We start from the raw sequence: 23,568 nt of genomic DNA, 5'->3' as shown, positions 1-23,568 counted from the left end.
TTGAAATTAAATTCATAATTATTATTTACAAAACCAACAATTAGAAATTACACTATCCGAAAAATAATAATAGAGCTAGGAATACAATTTTACAGATGCGTTGTTATTTCTTCTTTGCGGTTAGATAGTTTTTCTTGAGACTTCGGTAATAAGAATGCGCAAAGACTGCAAACTGAAAAAAAAATAGAACAATAAGTGAAGGTAGTATTTATTATTATTTATTTAAATAAAAAGAAAGGCCGGAGAAGTATTTTTGACCTATTAAAGCCCCAATTCTCATGGGTACTATTTTTATGGGTTGGAATTTAATTTATGTGATTTCACATGTCAATTGGAATGCTAAAGCTACAAAAATAGGTCTTTAGTAATCAGTGTGCTAACCATGAGTTTACGTTAGGTGTGCTCGCTAGCTAGTATGTCAAAAAAATCTATGAAAAATTTTATTTCTTGAAAGTAGCCGCTAGGGGCGCTGCACAAATGTCATACATTTAATGACATTCTTTTGCGCAGTCGCTAGCGAGCACACCTTACGTAAACTCATGGTAAGCACACAGAAAGATCTCTCTACTTTACATAAAAACGTCGTAAAAGTCATAAAGTCACTATTTTCTTCAAAAGGGCGTTTAATACATCCTAAAATAATTTAAATTGCCCTTTATTTCATACTTCAGAAGAAGCAGCGCAAGAACTCGGTTATTTTACCTCCCTCCTTGTCAAGGGTTTACAATAGTACTTTTATTGACTTTACTGACGTATTTATACACGTCCAATCAATTTGAGCTCTTAATACTTTTGAAGTAGGTGTAGTTTACATACACATGATAAATCCTGCGAACATGTAGAACATCGGCTCGCAAGCCGTGTTGATCATGGCCCCGGCGATGTTTGCGCCCGATATGGACCCTAACCGACCCAGCATCATGGAGAGACTCACAGCCATTCCCCTGTAAACAAATATTGGCAATAAGTAATAATCATCATTTTCAGCCATAGGACGTCCACTGCTGAACATAGGCCTCCCCCAATGATTTCCACAATGGCCGGTTGGTGGTGGCCGGCATCTAGCGCCTTCCAACCTTTGTGATGTCGTCGGTCCATCTTGTGGGTGGACGTCCTACGCTGCGCTAAGTAATAATAATGTTAGTACTTAATAAGACTTCTATGTCTCAAAATAGGCTGAAGAATCGCTCACTAAGTTACGTTAAATCCTTCTTAACTCTTTATTGATTGCGAACGAGGGAGAGAAGCAGATATGTCCAGAGGTTCGCGAAATATCTTTGGCCTAGATACACCTACAATTCCCTAACCCGTCTGGGTAGCGGAGAGAGGCTAGCCAAACGGGTTGGGGAGGCTGGCGAGTCAGGATTTACAACTAGACCGCCAATAACTCGACCAGTGAAGGCTGGTAGACCCATCATTGGACGAACGAGAATATTCCTACATTTTAAAAATCAGAACGGCCTTTTTTCTACCTACCTCAATTCAGTGGGAAATATCTCCACACTGTACGCGTTGATAGGTCCAATAGACAATCCAGTGAGTGGCATCGAAGACAGCAGTATGGCGAACACCATCGGCTGCGTCGTCACGTTGATCATTATGCAGAACAGTCCGATGACGAGCATTATCAGGATCAGAAGGATCTTCTTCCCGATGACCTTCACCGTCGTGCTCACGACTAGAGCTATCCCCGAGCAAGCGATCGAAGCTATCGAGTTTATCGAGAACGTTAGCGTGTCGATCGTGTCGATGCATACTGTGTCTAACGTCTGCAAAAAAGGAATTATTTTGAGGTTTCCATGATAGTCCCATATTAATAGAAGTAACCTATTATGAGCTCTAGAATAACCACCTTTCGGATCAGGCATGTTTTTAAAAAACTGCGCAAGGAGCGGAACTGGTTTATCAACTTGCTTCAGCTGAGGGCAAACGGGGTAAACGATAACAACCTGGGTGTGCTCTTGAGCATAGGCTGGCAGTTAGAGGTAACATAGCCAGTTCCTCCGTGGTTGAGGATTCCGGGTGAAGCTCGCTTCCACCTTCGGCCTGATCGTCACTTACTATCAGGTGAGATACAGGCTAAGAGCGTCCTCGTTGTGGATAAAAAAAAAGTATTGTACGTAAGAATGCTAAGACTATTAACGCGGAAATACGAAATGCTATCAGTCCAGCAGCAGGTTCAAATCTCCTCAGATCTCTACATCTCGTATTGCTATGATGGTTCATGGGATATAATACTTACAGTATTGCCCTTGGTCCCCTGTCCAATAACTTCACAAGCGGTCATACTCTGACCCGTGTCGCTCGACAAGACCCTGTTCAGTACATCTGGAATCCACATCACCAGCCCATTGAGTCTGAAATTATTGAAATCTTTTTAAACATGCAATCTTTAATCTGTCTGATAAAATAACGATGAATGGTTAATGTACAGTCGCGGAATGAAAAGGTTCGTCACCTTAGTGTCGGTTTTCGCTTGCACTAGGTACCTACTGTGAGTCAAACCTGCCAACATAACAGTGCAAGAAACAGTGCTGCTAACATTTAAATAAATATGACGTTTGCTAACGAATAAGGTTTTGCTTGTTTATTTTTCTATCCCATCAGTGCAATGCAATGATGACATTGACCAATTGACAATAGTTTTTTTATTTAATAGGAATATTAATGGCGGGTTGAACCAACAAGAAGGTTTTAGTTTATCAATCATAATAATCTTCTTGACAAGATAAATCGTCAAACAACTTTGATCTGAATAATTTTGAACTTTACTGACGAACAGTTAAAGATTATTTTCTCTAACTCGAGATTATTCTGTAACATAGTTTCAAAAGGTAATATGTGCTCGCGATTCGTTGAAGGAATCAATTTGAAAACTGACGAACCTTTTCATTCCGTGACTGTACTTTGTCAAATAATGGGCCTGTTCCCACAAGGACCGTTTGTTTTATCGGATGGTCGTCGACTCAGATCATAGAATATGATCTGAGGTCGTCGACAATTGGAAACACGTCCTAAGGATCTACAGCTATTAGCTTCAACACTTCAAAATTTAGTAAAAGTTTAAAATGCATTATTTTTAACCGACTTAAAAAAAGGAGGAGATATAAGATTTACAGACATTATCATTTCAATTCTAGAACAACATCGTAAAGAAGAACGGTCACGCCCCATACAAAAAAAACCCAGACCCGACAGAAACGAGACATACCTCAGTTTTTTTGTCATGTCTTAATTAGTTAAATTAGGGGAGAGTTCGGTATATTGTACCGCCGGGTAAATTGTACCACCCTCATATTTCGTAAAGTATTTATTGAATGTCTGTAATTGCAACACTCAGCGATACACAACTAAAATCAATTAATATCGGCCATGTGGTTTTTGCCGTGACAACAAACACGTGTGTTTTATTTTGAAAAGTATTTTTTCATTGTTTTCAAGTAACTTTTGACAATACATGTTTAGTTTGTAATTTTGTTAAATTTAATCACAGGGTGTTTCTAATATATTATTTAGAAGCGTAAATTAGTGCGGATTACAATTATTTGAAACATTTTTCGGTATTTATAAGCTATATTTTTTACCGATTTTTTAAAAGCACTATCACCTAGTCGGCTAAATTGTACCACATCAAGTTGTATGGAACTTTACCAAAGGATTTTAAAATTTTTTTTAGTAAATCATATTTTGAAGTTATAATAGCGTAGTTATGTTTGACTAACAATAAATGAAAGCAAAAGACTGGCAAAGTAGATTAGGTACAAGTGTGCGTTACGATAATTGGAATTACAAAACTTGTACTCAAAATCGTGATAACGTGTAAAACAATATCGATTGTCTATGTTATTAACTACTGTTCCTTTTCGTTTCCTAATTTGTTAAGAATGTATCGTATAATATTTTGCCATAGTTTTTTTATAGGCTTGAAATTTATTGAAATCCAATTTAGTAACCCTGTGGTACAAATTATCGAACCGGTTGGCTAAATTGGACCGAAGCTCTGAACTCGTACTTTGTTGATTTGTGCTAAATATACAACAATCATGTTAATTAATACTTATGAAATAGTAAGTTGAATAATGTATCTTTTATTATATTACCATGGACATTAGCAAAAACAAAAGAAAACTATGTGTAAAATGGGATTGAAAAAAACTGGTCCAAATTAGCGGACTCTCCCTTATATATTTTTTATATTCGAAATCTATGTATAACACCAAAATATTACCCTTTGTTTTTGTTTAGGCGTTATACAAAAACTAATACAAAATGCATATTTATCACCAAAATTGGTAAATGTATGTACCTAAATGTCTATTACAGCTGCTATGGAATGTATCTAGGTGACCTGGAGATACAGCCGGATTATACAGGGTGGTTATACATATGGAACGATAAGTGATCTCACTCGATTTTTTCTAAACTATACCGAATCGAAGATATCGAAAAACTAGTTACTGATTCTGAAAGTGCTTCACGAGCTCTTTCAAATGGTACCAATAATAGGTTACAGATTATGAAAGCTGGTAACATTGAATTTTTGGATTTTGTAACTTCTCGTTTCCACCCTGTATAATCCAGGCTGTATCTCCAGGTCACCTAGATACATTCCATAGCAGCTGTAATAGACATTTAGGTACATACATTTACCAATTTTGGTGATAAATAGGTATTTTGTGTTAGTTTTTGTATAACGCCTGAACAAAAACAAAGGGTAATATTTTGGTGTTATACATAGATTTCGAATATAAAAAATATATAATTTAACTAATTAAGACATGACAAAAAAACTGAGGTATGTCTCGTTTCTGTCGGGCCTGGGTCACAGATGACCGTTCTTCTTTTAATGATCGTTAACCAATAAACATCAATAAAACAATCGGCTTTAAAACTATTAAGGTATTTATTTTAAGGAAAGCCTAAGTGTAAAGATTAAGGCTTGTGGGTCGATATTATCAGATAAATAAGATTGCGGTTTATCTTTACTCGTGTAAACTTTAATGGCACAGAATCAGCTAGAAATCCGATTTAGAAAGAAAGAAAATACATATTATAATGTGGAATGCCCGCAGTCGCGATGAAGTCATAACACCATGGGACCATGGATGATGTAAAGAAGATACTAATACTGCTCTTTTCAAGACGGTTCTCACAGAATACCAGAGTCATGTTCTGGGATCTACGGTAGAGCCTACCATTGAACATGACACATGCTGAGTGAGTTTAATAAACTAATTCATTCGAACTGTATTTTCTGTACTAAATTATGATAAACAAATAAATTATTTTCCTCTGTTTCTTTCATACTTACATCATGAATACTCCAAATAACAGAAAGCCATTGAGCATCATCCACTTCAAGAATGGCGGTTTCAGCAATGGTGTAGTTTGTAGTTTCAGAGAAGTCAGGAAGCCGACGTTCAATCTTTCTTTACTATCAGGTACTTTTAGTGCTTTGATCTGAAAAAAAAAATATCGTCCTCGTGATTGACAAAAGTTGTCCATTATATCATTTCGCAATCGCAACACACTACAACTACGAGTAGCTCTCATGCATCCAAGAATGAAGAGTGTAACTTTGCAGCCAATAAAATTTCCACCAGCTGGTTCAAAGATTTATTACCTCGGAAGGCACGTTCAACCGAAATACTTAGTTCGATAGTCGAACGCAGTCGAATGACTAAACCAGGGTAGTGACTTCATTGTTATAACTTTAAGCTTAGGCGCAGACCACCGACTTTTAGTTGGACGATAGTTGGGCTCATCTAATTTGCATGAAGAATCGGCCGAAACCAAATCGGTGTAATGTGCGCACATTCATACAGCAGTCGATCCAACTATCGGCCAACTAAAAGTCAGTGGTCTGTGGCCTGTGCCTAGGCTAAGTTGTAATACAATCTACGTGATTGAAAAATGGAGAATAAACAGATTTACTAACCGGAAAATCTTCGGGCGACTTTCCCTTGTTACCAGCGTACATGTCTCTTAAGACTTGTAATGCTTCTTCGTGCCTTCCCTGGGAGACCAGGTACTTAGGGCTCTCGGGCCCAAACGACATCAGAATTGCTGCGAGAATAAACATGGCCGCGTATACGACGCAGAGAACCCTCCACGGTCTCAAGTAATACAAGCCCAAGTCAATCTTGAAATCTGCTGGAAGGATCGCCCACCCAAACACTGGAAGAAAAGATACGAGTATTTATTGCTAAGGTATAATCCGGTCGAGATAACTGCGCACCTGGCTTTCGTGACGTCACATCGACGCTTTGGTAGGAACGGGGCGATTCGCATTTAGCGAGGTGCGCATTTATAGCTCGATCGGGTTGTATTGTATGTGCTTTACTGTATAGTATAATTACTGTTGAAAAACATCGCTGGGAAACTACAGTGCCTGTAAGCAGTTAGTATTCGATTTCGTGATCACTTCGTTATGTAGATAACTAGTGATGCAACGAATACGAATACAAATATTCGTATTCGCCGAATAGTAGTCATTTATCGAATATTCGAATTCGGTGAAATAATAATTACGAATACGAATACCTACTTTTTTTTAAATTTTGTCACACGTCTGTGTCTCCGAACACTACAGGGTGTTTGGTAAATGGGTATATGAGCCGACACTAGCCCATGTTAACATGGGCATATAAATGGTATGGTGAAGTCAGAAATTTGATATCATCGTTTTAATTTTTTTAATTATCATACAAAATAAATTTTATAAAATCCGATTTGTATGAAAATTAAAATAATTAAAATGAAGCTATCAATTTTCTGACTTTACCATACCATTTATATGCCCATGTTAACATGGGTTAGTGTCGGCTCATATACCCATTTACCTAACACCCTGTATAGCCACAACGACATGACGGGAAACCCCCGGTCAGTATGTAACAAAGTAGTAAGTAAGTTCTCTTCCGGAATTTGACAGTTAATATTTTGTTTTGTGATTAGTTACAAACTTACAAAGTAAAGTGATACAATACCAAAAAAATTCCATTTGTAAATTTTAATTACTAAAACATTAACCATGATGAAAAGAGTAAAATTTATGTGTATTTCATGACTATGTAGAGATATTCGTATTCGCCGAATAGTAGATTTAATATTCGTATTCGTAAAGGTAGTATTCGTTGCATCACTATAAATGTAGATAACGTATGTGCTGTAGGTAGACAGTCTCTTACTACACATTTTTGTAAGAAAATTGTTTTATCGAAATCTACAACGAAGGTTGCTTTGTATCCAGAGGTAGTTTTGCCTTTTAGAAAGCATCAAAGTTCGGACGATAAGGTATTACTTACTAATTTTGAAAGATTTTTTCCTATGGATGGATGGAACTTTGTATCTTTGATTAATTTTCATGTGTATGTAAAAATTCCATATAGGCATTTAAAACATGATATTTCTTTAGTTCTATTCTATAGATATACTGGTCGGGTTGTTTGCGTCATTCCCATATTATTTGCATTACTTAGTTAAATGTTTAAATATTGCAAACAAAAACACTTGGTAGGTAGGTGGTACGTATAGTAAGCAGTAGATAGGTACATTACATATCCGTATAATTTTAACATTAACGCTGTCCTCGGTTAGATTCAAATCTGCAACTGCAGGTAGCGTTATTGTAGTTCTTAAAACCACCAAAGCGACGTCTACATCAAATGCTAATAAATTAACTACACTCAACATCAAATAAACCGCACCTTCCGCGACGCGAACTTTAAAGATTTTCTTCTGACACAATCATGGTACCCCAACAATATTGGTGTTATTTGAAAGCCCAATAAATATCCTTAAAGAAAAATACATTTCATTTCTAAATAAATGATTAACATATTATACCATAAATTTGACTTGAAAATAGACCTCACTTTGGGCTCACCTCTGCGATCAATTAGACCAATTTTTATGGTTATAAAACCAAATAAAGATCTCACGTGTCCTCTTTGACAGATGGATAGCGATTAATCCCAACTTAACAGTTTTATAATCATAAAAAATGGCTATAGCGTAACTACCTATTTTTTGAAGAAGTGACTCTGGATCCTTGTAAAGACACATTTTTGGGGTAAAAACCTTTCCTTTAATGAAATGAAGTTTTGAACTAGGCTTTCAAATGGTACCAATGTTGGTGGGAAGTGGGGATGCATACGTTTGATAAGTGCTTGTCGCGGGAGGTACGATTTATTTGATGCCGACTGTATTACCACTTATACTTACATGGCACTAGTGCGGAGCCCAGGATCTGCATGGAGTTTGTGACCGACAGAGTGATGTCCCGGAAACGTGGAGGCAGGATCTCTCCGATGTAGGTGTAGGGCGCCGCAGCGGGACATGCTAAGCTGACGGGACAACTCTATTAGGGACATTGTTTCGTTCAACTAGAGCAGTGTTTTTCAACCTGTGGGTCGCAACCCCCTGGGGGGTCGCGAAGCCTCTACAGGGGGGTCGCGAGAGGTCGTAAATTCTACCTCAGTAAAAAAACAATAGTTATTCGCTGGGTGCGAAGTACTAGGTGGGGGTAACATAATCGATCGCAGCGCTCATGGTGGTCAAAAGTAGAAATAATGTAAGCTCTGTCATCAGATGTATCTGTCAATGGCAAAGCGATTCTACATAATAAATTTTAATATCATTAATTAATCGCATGAAAAGGGTCCTACTGGGAACTTAAATAAAAGAGTGGACTGTATTTCGATAGGGCTGGTTTAATAGCCGTTTACAATTTGGAAACAACTAGACTATACAACGTGGTAGTACAAAAATGAGTCACAGTAGTTGTTGTGCACAGATGTTTGCCTTATGATGAGAGCGTGAATTATTTAACTCTGCCCTTACTTTGTTCTTAATTCTTCTACATCTCGGACTTGTATTGGCTATACCAACAAATTTCCTTAAAATACGGTTTGTGGTTGGAATTTGATATTGTAAAACTCACAAACCCGGTCTTCAAAACAATACTCATTTCAATCTGAAAACGATATTTAATTTATTACTAGCGATACAGGAACATTTAAATATATTTACTGTTATACAATATGTAACGGAAACACCGTCCGATCCATTAAGGTGTTAATAGGTATCGAGTTAAGATTCCATTTGTGTAATAATTTTCATAAAATATTATAAAAAAAATACCCCATGAAAAATAAATACAAAATTTACAAAAATAAAATAGCTTACATGGCAATCCGAACGGCAGTGTAGAGGGTACGCGGGAGGGGTAGAGATGCGCCGGCACGCGTAGCGACGTCATAAGGTCATGACCCCCAGCGTCTTAAAAAAAGCCGCGCGGAGACAGAGTGTTAACGCTTTTTGAAAATTTCCCCGTTGTAGGGTAAATCATTGCTAAACTTATTGACTTTAAAAATCGATAAAAAAATTGTTTTTATTAATTACGTAATTTTGATACTTGTTTTGGTAATGTTGTTAAAGCTACTTTATGACCCTTTCGGATCGGACGGTGTTTTTGTTACATATTGTATAATGAAACCGTTAAAGTAGCTTTTTCTTTTTGTTTTACTGTAAAACTACAATTATAAATGAAGTAAACAAACCCTGACACAATCAAAATTAAACACACTTTTTGGACTTACCTCATTTGATTTGAATGACCAAAATGATTTCAAAACCTTTTTTCCACACAAATCGTGGTATCACAACAATTTATTAGTTGAAAATATTTGTTATTTTTTCATTTTGATATTTTTTCACAAATATACGACCTAAACGTCAATGTGACAGAGCCCACAAAGTTGTGGACGCTAGTTGGCGCTGTAATCGTGCACAGAGCCAATAAAGACATGATGTTGTATCTTTGTAACATTATAAAATGTATGAAAAAAAAGCGAACGGTCGGGGGGGTCGCCAAATATTTTTTCATACTAGGGTCGTGTCATGAAAAAGGTTGAAAACCACTGAACTTGAATAATGAAACTAAACTTGATGATACTGCTTTACTAGCAGTATCGTCGTATCACGGGTAATTAATTAGTTTTCGTTGGTACCTATACTACCTATATAAAATCATTATACCCACAGAACTATTGTAGGACAACGGGCAACGCATGAAAGCTTCATACAAGCACCTTATAACATACGGCTCAGTGATCACTTTATCATCATCATCATTATTTTTCAACCATAGGATGTTCGCTGTTGAACATAGGCTTCTCTCCTCACTCCCAATGATTTAAATTATTTCTCAATCAGCTGGTTAAAATCCACCAGGCAGACCGGTCTTCCTGCAACCTTTATAAGGTCAAAATACTTAAAAGGTACATTTTTTCCTTAACTATAGAAACGAACCGGTTATGCGAGAATTTTGCGCGAGATGACTGTATAAAGCTATCGGATTCTTCCGCAGCCTAATTTAAAAGAAAGTTATGAAAGCATTAGCATTCTTCAATATCGTCTGTAGTAGGTACCGACCAAAAGTTGGCTGTATAAAACTACATGAACTATTGTATCACGGTAATCCTATAGGTCTATATTTTTTTTTTTGGGATGGACTGTCCCGCTGAAGCGCGCAGAGCGCCACGCAGTGATTCTGCCAATGTCAAGTAGTTAGAGAGATACACGTGACTTTTGGTTATTGGCCGGTATTTACTTAATATGTGGGTATCTCGAGAACTTAATTGTTTAGATTCTTTAACATAAAACTCGCCACCTAAAACAAAACAACACATTGCAAACGTACACGTACATCACAAACAAAGTTATTGGGAAGGGGGAAGTTAAAATTTAATGTTATACACAGAACAATATTTACTTATACAGGGTGTCCCAAAAACAATGGATAACCCTGTAACCATCGATAGGCCTCGCCATGATCTCCCTAACGTCCATTTTTGACCCCAGTAAAAATATCACCGTTTTCAAGATTTTTAAGTTTTTGTGCATTTTTAGAAAATTGCCATCTGCAATTACTTTTTCTCATGCCATTTCTACAAGTGAGGATACTTTTCAATCTAGTTTTTTTCCTTATCACAAGGGATAGTTGGGCTATCAAAAGAAAAGATCAAAGTTCAACAAACTAGTTTGAAAGTATGAAAATTTTAAGAAATTGCAGAAGAGAAGGAAAAATTAATTCATTGTCTTGCACTTTCGATCAGCCATCGTGTAAAAAAAATGTAGGAAGACCATCGTGCCCATTACCTTAAAAACTTCTTTGGTTAATTGAGATTCTAAAAAGGTATCACAAGCCTATGTATTCTGTATTATTTTTATCTTATGGCTACTTGAATAGCAACTAGTATGAAAACTGCAAAAATGAGTTTTTCTCGTAATAGTTAAACTAGGACTGCATAGTGGCATTAAATACAAATGGATAATTTTTAGCGTAGGAATTTAAATAAAGCAACATTTTATCATCATCATCATCATCATTTCAGCCGTAGGACGTCCACTGCTGAACATAGGCCTGTACCCTAATTATTTTCATAATGACCGCTTGGTAGCGGCCTGCATACAGCACCTTCCTGCTTATCTTTAAGAGGTCGTCGGTCCACTTTGTAGGTGGACGTCCTACGATGCGCTCTCCGGTACGTAGCCTCCACTTGAACCCTGCTGCCTCAGTTTTGCGAACTACTGTGCCTTGCCCTTTGCCACTTCAGCTTGCTGATCCGTCGGGGTTTGTCAGCGACTTTAGTTCGTTTACAGGTCTCCTAATTTCTGATACGGTTTCGTAAAGAAACCCGAGCATAGCCCCTTCCATAGCACGCTGTGCAAAATATCCACGTTTCCGAGCCGTGTATCATCACGGGTATCTGTCTATAGGCACATTTATAAGGTGTAAAACAAAAATTAAGTAATTACAAAAACGCAGAACGGACGGCCAATGGGGCAACAGGGTTCAAGTGGAGGCTACGTACCGGAAAGCGCATCGTAGGACGTCCACCTACAAAGTGGACCGACGACCTCATAAAGGTAAGCAAGGAAGGTGCTGGATGCAGGCCGCTACCAAGCGGTCATTATGAAAAACATTGGGGTACAGGCCTATGTTCAACAGTGGACGTCCTATGGCTGAAAAGATGATGATGATGATGATAAAATGTTGCTTTATTTAAATTCCTACGCTAAAAATTATCCACTTGTATTTAATGCTACTATGCAGTCCTAGTTTATCTATTACGAGAAAAACTCATTTTTGCAGTTTTCATACTAGTTGCTATTCAAGTAGCCATAAGATAAAAATAATACAGAATACATAAGCTTGTGATACCTTTTCAGAATCTCAATTAACCAAGGAAGTTTTTAAGGTAATGGACACGATGGTCTTCCTACATTTTTTTTACACGATGGCTGATCAAAAGTGCAAGACAATGAATTAATTTTTCCTTCTTCTCTGCAATTTCTTAAAATTTTCATACTTTTAAACTAGTTTGTTGAACTTAAATCTTTTCTTTTGATAGCCTAACTATCTCTTGTGATAAGGAAAAAAACTAGATTGAAAAGTATCCCCATTTGTAGAAATGGCATGAGAAAAAGTAATCGCAGGTGGCAATTTTCTAAAAATGCACAAAAACTTAAAAATCTTGAAAACGGTGATATTTTTACTGGGGTCAAAATTGGACGTTAGGGAGACCATGGCGAGGCCTATCGATGGTTACAGGGTTATCCATTGTTTTTGGGACACCCTGTATATTTAATACTTGAAGATAATTGTTAGTAGATAATGGAAATTTAGAGGACGGGGATATTTTAAGGGAAGGACGTCGTACAATGAGATTGGATATTTCGGGCAGTTGAAGAATATGGAAGCGACACGGGAAGGGTGACATTGACATAATGACGTGACAGACTATACTATAAATCCAAGTCTCGCTGACGCTACAAAAACACCCTCCCGTGTCGCTCCCATACCTCAGGCACTAGTTTTTCGAACTTCTGGCTTATGCTATGGAATGTAGCATATTAAAATGATGAACTCCTCCTATGTTCTTCTGATTAATTTCGTTGCGGGTCCAATGACAGTTTAACTTTCCCCCGGGACAAACTTGACCTTCATTGGTTGGGTTTTTATGGCGGTCAAGCTGTAGATCCTGGCTACACAGGAGTTGCAGTGGTGGGAACGAGAGGTGGGAATAGTCCCGTGTATTAAAATGATGTGCTTGAAATAGGGGTGACTTTGCTACGTAGTATTATATCCGACGTCTCTACGTCAATCATAAGGCTATGTTATTCCTCCAGCTATCTTCCATAGACCTCTCGAATCTCGTAACATGAACGTCTGGTATTTTTTCCTTATCGTTACACAAAATTATAATTTCATTGGGATTAAGATATGCATTTTATTGATTGACTCATTTAATTAGTTGTTGTTTTGATATAGGTAGTATCGACACATTGAAAATATGACCTCGATTAATAAGATACTCGTAGATAGCTATAAATAAACACTATCTCGACTGTTTGTTTCTTCTTTTGTAACCAATTAATTTAGAATGTGTTTTCTTCACGTACCTTTATCCTATACCTAGGCTTAGTTTTTTATACATATGTGTGATATATATACGAGTATGTAGTCGAATCTATAGTCACTGCAGCGTGTGCCAATTTAACTTTACTCGTTATAAAATAAATTATGATAACACGTCATGATAATATATTAGCACTTTTATGACCCAAATCATCTGGGTCATATAAAGTGCGAACGTGATTCTAAGAGTTTGTTATCGCGGATTATAAAGTAATTAAGTAATCATGGCATATTTACTAAACGCATATTTTAATTTTCCTTAAAACTAAATTCGTGTAGGTATGTAGCGCTTTGGAACAGAATTTACGACAAAAATTTTCATGTACTACATTGAAATGATGAAATGTTGATGTTCTATTACAGTCATCGATTAATCTTGAAGAAAATCCTTCACTAGAATCATCATACAGATACTTTTAAGGAAAAATCCTACAGATTTGAACGGTTTGGCGCGAGATTAATTTACATTATTAACGTATAGAATCTTTATATTTTCATTAAATCTTTAAAGATATTCCAAAAAAAAAAAAAAGCATAGTAACATTACATAACAATTTCGCTAACGCACGGGCTATACATATATTCACTATCTAGATCAAAAATCCTTATACTAACATAAATTATGTCACAAGTAAGTAAATAGGCAAATGATTGCATAATGATAAAAAACTGCGTAAACCGGAATTTTCGTAAGATACGGTAAAGACACATAATTACTATCAGTGGTTAATGTGGTTAAGATAACTAAACGTCATAGCGTTATATTATACGAACTAATAGGTATTTGGGATTCTAGAATTTTTTACTACTTTTAAACAAACAATACTTTACATAGATAGGCCAGTAGAATTAAACACAAAAATGAATTAAATCGGAAATAATTCCTACCAAAAATTTTAGTGCTTTAATGACTTCATTAGTTGCCCATAAAGACTCTCCTAGGTTTTCGACTTCGACGGAGTTGTGCTTAAGTGGTGGGGGCCCCCGAAAGGGGCGCTTTTTCGGTTTTCCGGTTATACCGCGTAAAGGACTTACCCTATCGAAAACTGGTCTTCCTGACGGTTGAAGGGCATTTAATCCTGCATTAAATAAGACCAAATTCATATGTTTTGAACAAACCGTTCTCGTGCAAATGTTCGGCAAAGTAGAAAATATGTGTATAATTAATGGCCCTCTCCACGTCCAATAGCTCGTCACCCGTAGGCTCTTAAGCTTTGTAAAGGGTCGCCTTAACCAGCGTATCCCTGTCAAGGCTCACGAGTTGGATTCGCTTATCCTTGTTCGTCCCAGCCGTTCCTTAACTGCGGTTGCTGCACCTCTTCCTGGCACTCACCTGAACGACTATGTTACCTTCTGTGGCTGCCCCTCTTCCTTGTATCCTCCTGCACGAATACGTTGCCTAGCCGTATGCCTGGTCTAAGGTTCGACGCCAAAAATCAACAACAACAAGTTCATATTAAAACAGTACTTATTATTATTCTGTGTTAAAACGCTGAAGAGTTTTTTGTTTGTTTGTTTGAACGCGCTAATCTTAAGAATTACTAGTTTGATTGAAATAATTATTTTTGTGTTGAATAGCTCATAAATTGAGAAAGGCTATAGGATATATACAATCACTCTACGACTAATAGAGGCGAAGCAGTAAAGAAAAATGTTGCAAGCACGGAAAATAGTATTTAAACTATTTTCACGCGTACGAAGTTGATTTTGTAGCGTCGAACCTTGGACCAGGCATATGGCTAAGCAATGCAATCGTACAGGAGGGTACAAGGAAGAGGGGCAGCCACATTAGGTAACACAGAGTCGTTCAGGAGAGTGCCAGGAAGAGGTGCAGCAACCACAGTTAAGGAACGGCTGGGACGAACAAGGATAAGCGAATCCGACCCTTTACAAGGCTTGGGAGCCTACGGGTGACGAGCTATTGGACGTGGAGAGGGCCATTAATTATACACATATTTTTTACTTTGCCGAACATTTGCACGAGAACGGTTTGTTCAAAACATATGAATTTGGTCTTATTTAATGCAGGATTAAATGCTCTTCAACCGTCAGGAAGACCACTTTTCGATAGGGTAAGTCCTTTACGCGGTATAACCGGAAAACCGAAAAAGCGCCCCTTTCGGGGGCCCCCACCACTTAAGCACAACTCCGTCGAAGTCGAAAACCTAGGAGAGTCTTAATGGGCAACCAATGAAGCCATTAAAGCCATAAAATCTTTTGTAGGAATTATTTCCGATTTAAAATCTAATTCTACTGGCCTATACATTCATCATCAAAATCCCTAAAAGTTCGAGCGCAGAAGAAGTTGCATAATATTGCAAAGCGGTCATAAAAGTACTTTTGATCATCTGATCAAAAAGATGAAGGCGTCCACTGCTGGATAAAGGCTTCCCCCAAGGATTACCACAAGTATAGATTGCTGCCTTTATCCAGGAGCTTCCCGCAACCTTTCACCTAATGGGAGGCCTGCCTTTCGCTTTCCGGAGCGTACCAACAACGATATTATAAATACATTTATCATAAGTGTAAACCTGGAGTATCTGGATGCCAGCGCAGGACTGGTCGCTGTGGAAATCTTTGAAGGTAATAAGGAAGCTCAGGACGTAAGGAAACTTAGTCCCGCCATAGATATCATTGTCTGAAACGAGCGTAATGTAGAGTCGCATTCTCACCAGAGAGAGCACAAGAACTTGCATATCGTGAAGGTGACGAGATCAGGCATGAGCCCCGCTGCGGCGCCCAGCAACCCTGCTGCCACAGAGCTGACGATCAGGATCGGCTTCCGACCCCGCGTGTCCACGAGGTATCCCCACGGGAATGATGTCAAGACCACACCTGGAATACGAGTACAACACTTTTTCTTGTATGCACAGCCTAAGGGCCCTCGCCCACGGCGACTTTTTGTAGCGATGCAGTCGCGCTGCTGTAGCGCGTTAGTAGCGCGTTGGCGTCACTTCTGTAGTGCGTTGCAAATGCGATTAACGCGCGATAGGCGTTAGCCCTGGGCGAGGATCCTAATCGTAAAATCTAATTTTACATTAAATTGCAAAAAAATACTCAGGCTGAGTTGCACCACCTAACCGTAACTATAACCGGTGTTTTTTGTATGGAGTTTGAAAGACTTTTGCCGTTTGTTAATGATAAAGTAAGATGTTGCAACTCAGCCTTAAGTTTCAGGGCAAGAACGAAGTGTTTTTACCCGACTACGCAGGAGCATTATGTTTTATAAACAAGTTTGGGCTTATTACAAAAATGTTAAACACACCGTCAAGGAGTTTAACATTTTGCAATAGGTACTACTATGTTTATTTGTGGGTTTTTGTGTCAACCACCTCAAGTGCCCTTTAAATTGGCAGGTATGCTAAACTGCACTTAACTAAATATTAAAATAGTCGTCTGATAGATAGGTACTAAGTAAGTAGGTACTTAATTAAAAACTAGCCAAGCCTCGGTTCTTAAACTCCCATTCGTTTTAATGTCTCTAACTAATTTGCAACAATTTGAATAACATGCCTACTTTAATACAGAAATTGTATTTCTACAGCCAGCCAGTTTTTAAATGTTGAAGATTCCCGGTAGAAACCAGTTAGCTAGTCTTCGAAGAAATTCGATATCATGGGTTCAGTTACTAACAAACAGGCGGAATATATATATTAAAAGTGCATAATCAAAAATGATCAAGTTAATTTCAAGTTGACTTTAACATTTATGTTACAGGCTGATTTGCACCACTTAATTTTGACCGTAACTTTGACGATAACCGGTGTTTTTTGTATGGAATTTGACAGATTTTTGACGTTTGTTAAGGTTAAAATAGGATGTTGCAACCGAGCCTTAAAGTTACGAGTAATATGTCTAGATTTTACCTTATAATCGATATTGCCGATCAACTACAAGTCACTCTACATTTTTCCTCAAGAGTGCAGAAAAACTATTTGTTTTTTTGGACAGGTAATTTTTATCATTTTCATTACCAGTTAAGTATGTAAAATACTTCAGAACCATTAATTCTTCTGCCAATTTTTCCTGCTTATCTACTTTTCACAAATGGTGACGATTAGATGAGTAAGGTTGATGTTGATCGCGTAGATCAAGAGCAATTTTTTATTTAATTTACAAGGTTACATTTTAAGATGTTTGTGTCTTCTTGTTGGTTTACCAAATTAATTGGAAATGTGCTCGGTAGATATTCCTAATACTAGGTATTTTGGCAGTGACGCACATGAGTTCCTTTACAATTAATCGCAATCATTAACATTGTCTAATGTTATTAACATAGTAAATGTTTTATTTGCATCTTACAAGACAATCAATTTGCGAATGCGTTTAAGATGTAATCGGCATTACTGACGCTTACGGACGATTACTAGGTATTTATGTAAAGGTACTGGTACATACTGCTAGATATAAGATACCTTATTACTGCATACATTTGTAGTGACCTAATTTCTAAAAATAAAATTTACGAACTCGTGCGTGTTTCCTACTCGATTGGAGTCTTCCAGCGACTTGCCCCACTTTTAGCTTGGTCCACGGGCCAAGTCACTGGTTTGATTGAATTTTCAAATATTTTCTCTTCCGGTTACTGGGCCTTCAATGTTTTATTAATAAACTAAACACCAAATTTACAAAAATCTACTCTAGAATCTTAGAGTTGGCCCAGTTGCCAGAAGAAAAAATATTTGAAAATTCAATCCGGTGACTTGGCCCATGGACCAAGCTGAAAGTGGGCCAAGTCGCTGGAAGACTCCTCATTTGCATGTGCTCCAATAAGGCTCCCGCCACAACTTACCGCAAGCCAATGTATTTTGCAATAGCCAAGCTGCACAGTTTTGTGTTGAAGGAAAACATCGGTGTACATTTCATCATTTGTAACTATCATAAAAACCTTACTTGTAATGAACGTCGAATGACGTTCATTACGAGTTAAAAAATGATGCCTATTGAATAATAGGCATAATTTTTTTAGAACATAATGTTTATAATCAAAAACTTTACAAGAAAAGTGTCAATAGATAATATTAAGCGTCTCAAATATCCGGTTTGTTTTCCCGTTCTAATACAATAATCCTACTAATTTGTGTTATTTATTTAAATAGCATTAATCTACTGCATTACTAGAACAATTACCTTATCAAGGTCGTTTTTATTTAAAATTCATTACGATTTTTTCTTCTGTTTTGTTATATTAACATTTTTAACGCCTGTGTGATTTACCTATCCTTGTTCGATTTTCTCAAGTTTCTCAATTAAAATTAAAAATAACAAATTATAAGACAAAATAAAAACACTAAAACTGTATTTTCGAATAAATCGTAATTTTTGCCATAAAATCAGATTTTTTGAAATTTAACTGTAACATAGGAAAATCTAACTTCCCAAAAATCTATTTTTCGCAACAAAAACAATCGACAAACCCAAATTTTGTAAAGCCTAATTTTTCGAAAGCCATCTGAAACCAAACTGTCGCAACATCACCAAATTTTTTGAAAACCTAACTTTCGAAAACTTAAGAGTAGGCGCACACTTCAGATCATAGAAGGGAATAGATGTGAAACGGGGGCGTGGTGGCGCGTGTCTCCGCGATATGCCCAGAAACGAACATCAGCCGCGAAGCCAGGTTAGTCGCGATTCAGTCGTACTGAGGAAATGTTCTCCGATATTTTTGCTTAATGCGTCGTTACGTGCAATAACCGAAGTGAAACGAAGAACTACAGGAACAATGGAGTTATTTTCTACATTAAAGTATTGAAAATCCATTGGTATTTTCCTTATAAATAAAAAAAACTAAACATTTTTACGAACGAATTCAATGCCGCAACAGTTACTGCGATATCGTAATTTGTGGTGATAAAAATTTAAATACGACGATTTAGTTAGCAACCACTTTATGTCATGCTTAACTACTGCGCAATGTATTTTATTGCTTCCGATATCCACTGACGCGTGAAAATACACGGTACGGCCGCATGTGCCGTTCGTAACCTAGTGCAGGGCTCGTGTTCTAATGTGGTTTCCTATTATCGATAAATAGAACTAAATTATTATTTCCTATTTTTTAATTGATTAAATACTTTGGTCTTAATCCAGATTTCCAAAAATCCGACTATTAAAGAAACATGTTTTGAAATTCTTCACGTTTTTACAAAAAGTTGAAAGCCTAATTTAGGCATTATTTTTGACTAGCGTGAAATTTCGTTTGTCACAGATCGTTATAAATTATAGCTTACATGTTATTCTGCATTATAAACAATAATACTGTAAAGTTTCATCAAAATCCGTTCAGTAGTTTTTGCGTGAGAGTTACAAACATCCAGACATCCAAACTTTCGAATTTATAATATTAGTAGGATAAACATAGGCGGTACGAAGTTCGCCATACTTAAAAAGTCAATGCGCGATAAAATATAAGGTTTTCATACATAAGCATTTTTCAAACCAGTTTCGAGCCTTGTCACGAACGATTTAAAGTATCGATATCTTATCGACTCCATTTTATCTTTCTTCTCTCACTAGCGTAGGTGAAAAATAAATTGCTTTTTTCAAAGTGTGCGTGACGTGCCTTATGGCCAATCACAGCACTTTTAAGCCTGTTGCACATGTTGTCGTAGACTCTCAGTCGCTTTGTTTTTACACAGTTGAATGTGTGTGTGGGAGCCGTGGTGGGGGAAATGTGGGGACACTGGTTCTCGTTGTAGTTACGCGCGAGTTCATATCTATTCTTTTCTATGATCTGAGGCGCACACCGTTGATTTTTCGTCGGCCGATAGTTTAGTCGGGCAGTTGATCAGTATGGGCATGTATGGGAGTGCGCACACTACGCCGATTCGATTTGGCCGATTCTTCATACAATTTAAAGTCGGGCACAACTATCGGCCAACTAAAAATCAACGGTGTGCGCCTACTCTAAATCATTCGCAAACTGTCTTCCCGAAAAGCTAATTTTCAAAACAAAATTACAACAAAACAAAATTACAACAAAACAAAATTACAACAAAACAAAATTACAACAAAACAAAATTACAACAAAACAAAATTACTTTTGCAACAAAATCAGTACCTATTTGGAAAACTCAACTAAGTAAGTACCTACCTATTCGAAAATCAAATATTTTGGAAGCCTAACTTCGGAAAATCGAACTTTTCGAAAATCTAACTGTTGTAACCATTGGTTGTAACAATATCTTCGACAATTCTACTTTTGTAAAAAAATCAAATATTTTGAAAACTTAACTTTAAAAAGCTCGAATTTCGCAACAATTACTTAGCACATACCTCATAAATTTTAAAATATGACGTCACGAAATTTAGAACCCCTCCACCCCTTGTCAAACTGTCTTATTCTGAGTTCTTACCAATATATGGAATGGATCCAATAAAACCCCTCGCTGTGTCGGACATCTCCAGGTCACACTTGCTCGCCGGCAGAAGGTAGGAGTAGCCCACCGGCTCCACTATGGCCGCCACCAGGCATAGCCCCAGGACGAAGCAGTATTTTATGTTGTAAATACCTAAACCTGAAAACACAAAAGGCTTTCAAGTTTCGCATCATAAAGAATGAAGGTTCAAGTTTTACCTCTATGAGGTTGCAATAACATATTATCGAATATCTTTGTACTACCCTCTATTGTTGGAACTTCTGATACATTGTGATGTGAATAAATGAATATGAATAAAATATGAAAATTCTGCAACAAGGGGTGTAACAAATTTTAATGTCAACTGCAAAGACAGTCCGTGAAACTTATTTTTAAATAATTTAAAGCCAAAGCACACGATGTGTTGCGACGCCGCACCGCAAAAATTCACAGAATCGCGCGACGGGGCGCGTGGTCCGCGCCTCCGCGCCATATCGCTCGTGTGCCAGCCACAGATATTTCAATTTAAGACGACGCAGCGACACCTCTCCGGCGTTGCAACGCCGCCGCAACGCATCGTGTGCTTCGGCTCTGTAAATGGTATTGAATAAAATTAAATAAGCATAAAAATTATATAGTCGAGACCAATTGTCTTTAAAATTGACACATTAGTTTTAAATGTTCAGTGCGTCATAGAGCTACAGAGCGCACACGCTACTTTCAGCATCAGCGATCGGCGATTTAGCCATTTTTTTTTATGCTGAATGCAGCGACCACACATTCCATCCACACTGCACCAAACGCGGCGAAGTCGCTTTTCGGAAGCTCGACGCAACGACAGCAGCAGTGGCGGATTTACAGTTTTGCCGCCCTTTTATCTTCTGAAATCGAGTAAGCGTCATCTGAAATCTGCCGCCCCTAGGCCGCGGCCTATACGGCCTATTGACAGATCCAGGACTGGACAGCAGTCGCTAAAACGCGCGATTAATCAATATAACAAACAGTCTGCTGTGGCCTTTAGGCCCCTCTACCTCTGGTATCAGTTTGACGTGCTAATTTTAGGACACTCTGTATAAATATGTAGTTAGTTTGTGGTCTCTAAAGTTGGCTAAGCCCCAAACAGGTCGACATTGAATGCACGTTAATTTGTTTGAGCTTACCTGGAGATTGCATCATTCCCATAAAATATTTTATAGGAAGGACCAGAGGGCTTAGTGCGAGTTTACATCAACGTTATCACTAGCGAGCGCGATAAAAAATATATGAAGATTTTAGTTCTTGAAAGTTTCCGCTAGGGACGCTGTACAATCTGTCATACATTTAATGTCACATTTTTATGCAGTCGACATCAGTCGACATGGAATGCGTTTGACGTAAACTCACACTACGCCCACAGTTGATTAGGATGGTAATAAAATAATGATTAAGAACAAATAAATTTTCCTGTTGAATAACCACACAGATCTTTTTATATTAGTTGAATCTGTAGTGAGTGAAAAGGCAGGTATTTTAGTAAGTGGCCTAGTACAATTTAGTATTAATAGGTATTATCTATACCTAAGTAGGCACCTACTTATAAGTCCGAAAGTACCTAACTCTCGGTGTGATTATGATGATGCCTACGATCTTACCTGTGATCTCACTTACATATCAATTTTCCTGTTCAATAACCGGTCAAATGCAAAGTAACCATTGCGATATTGGAGTGCCCAACAAATGCACATATCAACACGTCTATGTGTACTACTATTTGTATGAGCTCTACATTTTAATTCAAGATAAAATAATAAAAGATAAATAATGAAAGGTTAGATCCTCAAGATCCTTCTTTATTGACTTCGGGGCCGGAAAAAACATTTTTTTGTACCAATTGAGAAAAGTAAGTAATTGGCGTTATACTAAAGCTAAGTTGCACTATCTTACTTTAACCTAACTTTACCATTAACCAGTGTTTTTTGTATAGAGTTTGACAGAATTTTGACGTTTGTAAAAGTTAAAGTAAGATCGTGCAACTCAGCCTAACAATAGCAGTTTGTTTTGTTATCTGACCCACGCGTTTAATGAAATACACGGTGCTCAGCTCTTCTTTACCAATGAACTATTGAGTTAGGTCGAAAATGCAATGTGATAACAAACAATATGATACAAGTTGAGTAGTTAACTTCTAACACCAAACTGTAAATTTTTCTATAAATAAAACTGATGTTTTTTCCAATCGGAGATTGTAGGTACAAGGTAATTATCTCTCTATGTCTTGCTAGCTAATAACTCCTACGGTATTAGAACAATTATTGTAGTGATCTTAAGCTAAAATAAAATTTATAATATTTTGACTCACCTACGACATTTAAAGCTTGATCCAAATCAGCTGTATACTTCTCACTGTCATCAACATTTTTCGATAAAGTACTTAATTTGTTCGTCATTCTGTTGCCCTTAATATTATTCACTATTAGTTCAACAACTTTTTAATCACTTCACATTATACTCTTAATTTAAATTAAAGTCAATCTTGTGAGATAAGATAGTTGTTTAGACGTTGTTTTCTAAATGAGTATTATTCTATAGAATATTTAATTTTTTGACGCGTGTATCTCATTCGATGCGTATTTTTTTTGCGGTAGTGCAGGCGTGCGTTGCCCGCAAGACACGAAGTGGTAATGATGTGCTCGGAACTTTAGTCAAGAGTAAGAAATTAGATGTCTGCAGCCCTGAAAATACGTG

The 23,568-nt window shown here is 37.2% G+C and overlaps 1 protein-coding gene and 1 long non-coding RNA gene across 2 annotated transcripts; both read right to left on the bottom strand.

Annotated features, from left to right (window-relative positions):
* Nucleotides 1-23,479, bottom strand: LOC135072648 (synaptic vesicle glycoprotein 2C-like). Its single transcript, XM_063966659.1, has 10 exons — nt 23,183-23,479; nt 20,842-21,003; nt 16,159-16,321; nt 8,227-8,348; nt 5,939-6,177; nt 5,312-5,460; nt 2,243-2,357; nt 1,477-1,769; nt 817-944; nt 1-172 (listed from the first exon to the last, which is right to left on the bottom strand). The coding sequence occupies exons 1-10, from the start codon at nt 23,268-23,270 to the stop codon at nt 90-92; spliced, it is 1,542 nt and encodes a 513-aa protein (XP_063822729.1). The 5' UTR covers nt 23,271-23,479; the 3' UTR covers nt 1-89.
* On the bottom strand, nt 8,695-11,428 carry LOC135072666 (uncharacterized). The gene is made up of 2 exons (XR_010257474.1): nt 9,603-11,428; nt 8,695-8,977 (listed from the first exon to the last, which is right to left on the bottom strand). It is a non-coding gene; the product is annotated as an uncharacterized LOC135072666 (long non-coding RNA).
* Nucleotides 23,480-23,568: the final 89 nt, after the last annotated feature.

Source organism: Ostrinia nubilalis, chromosome 6 (genome assembly GCF_963855985.1).
Source record: "Ostrinia nubilalis chromosome 6, ilOstNubi1.1, whole genome shotgun sequence".
Lineage (NCBI taxonomy): Eukaryota > Metazoa > Arthropoda > Insecta > Lepidoptera > Crambidae > Ostrinia > Ostrinia nubilalis.
The sequence above is the reverse complement of the archived record's forward strand: the minus strand, read 5'-3'. Positions and strand labels throughout refer to the sequence as shown.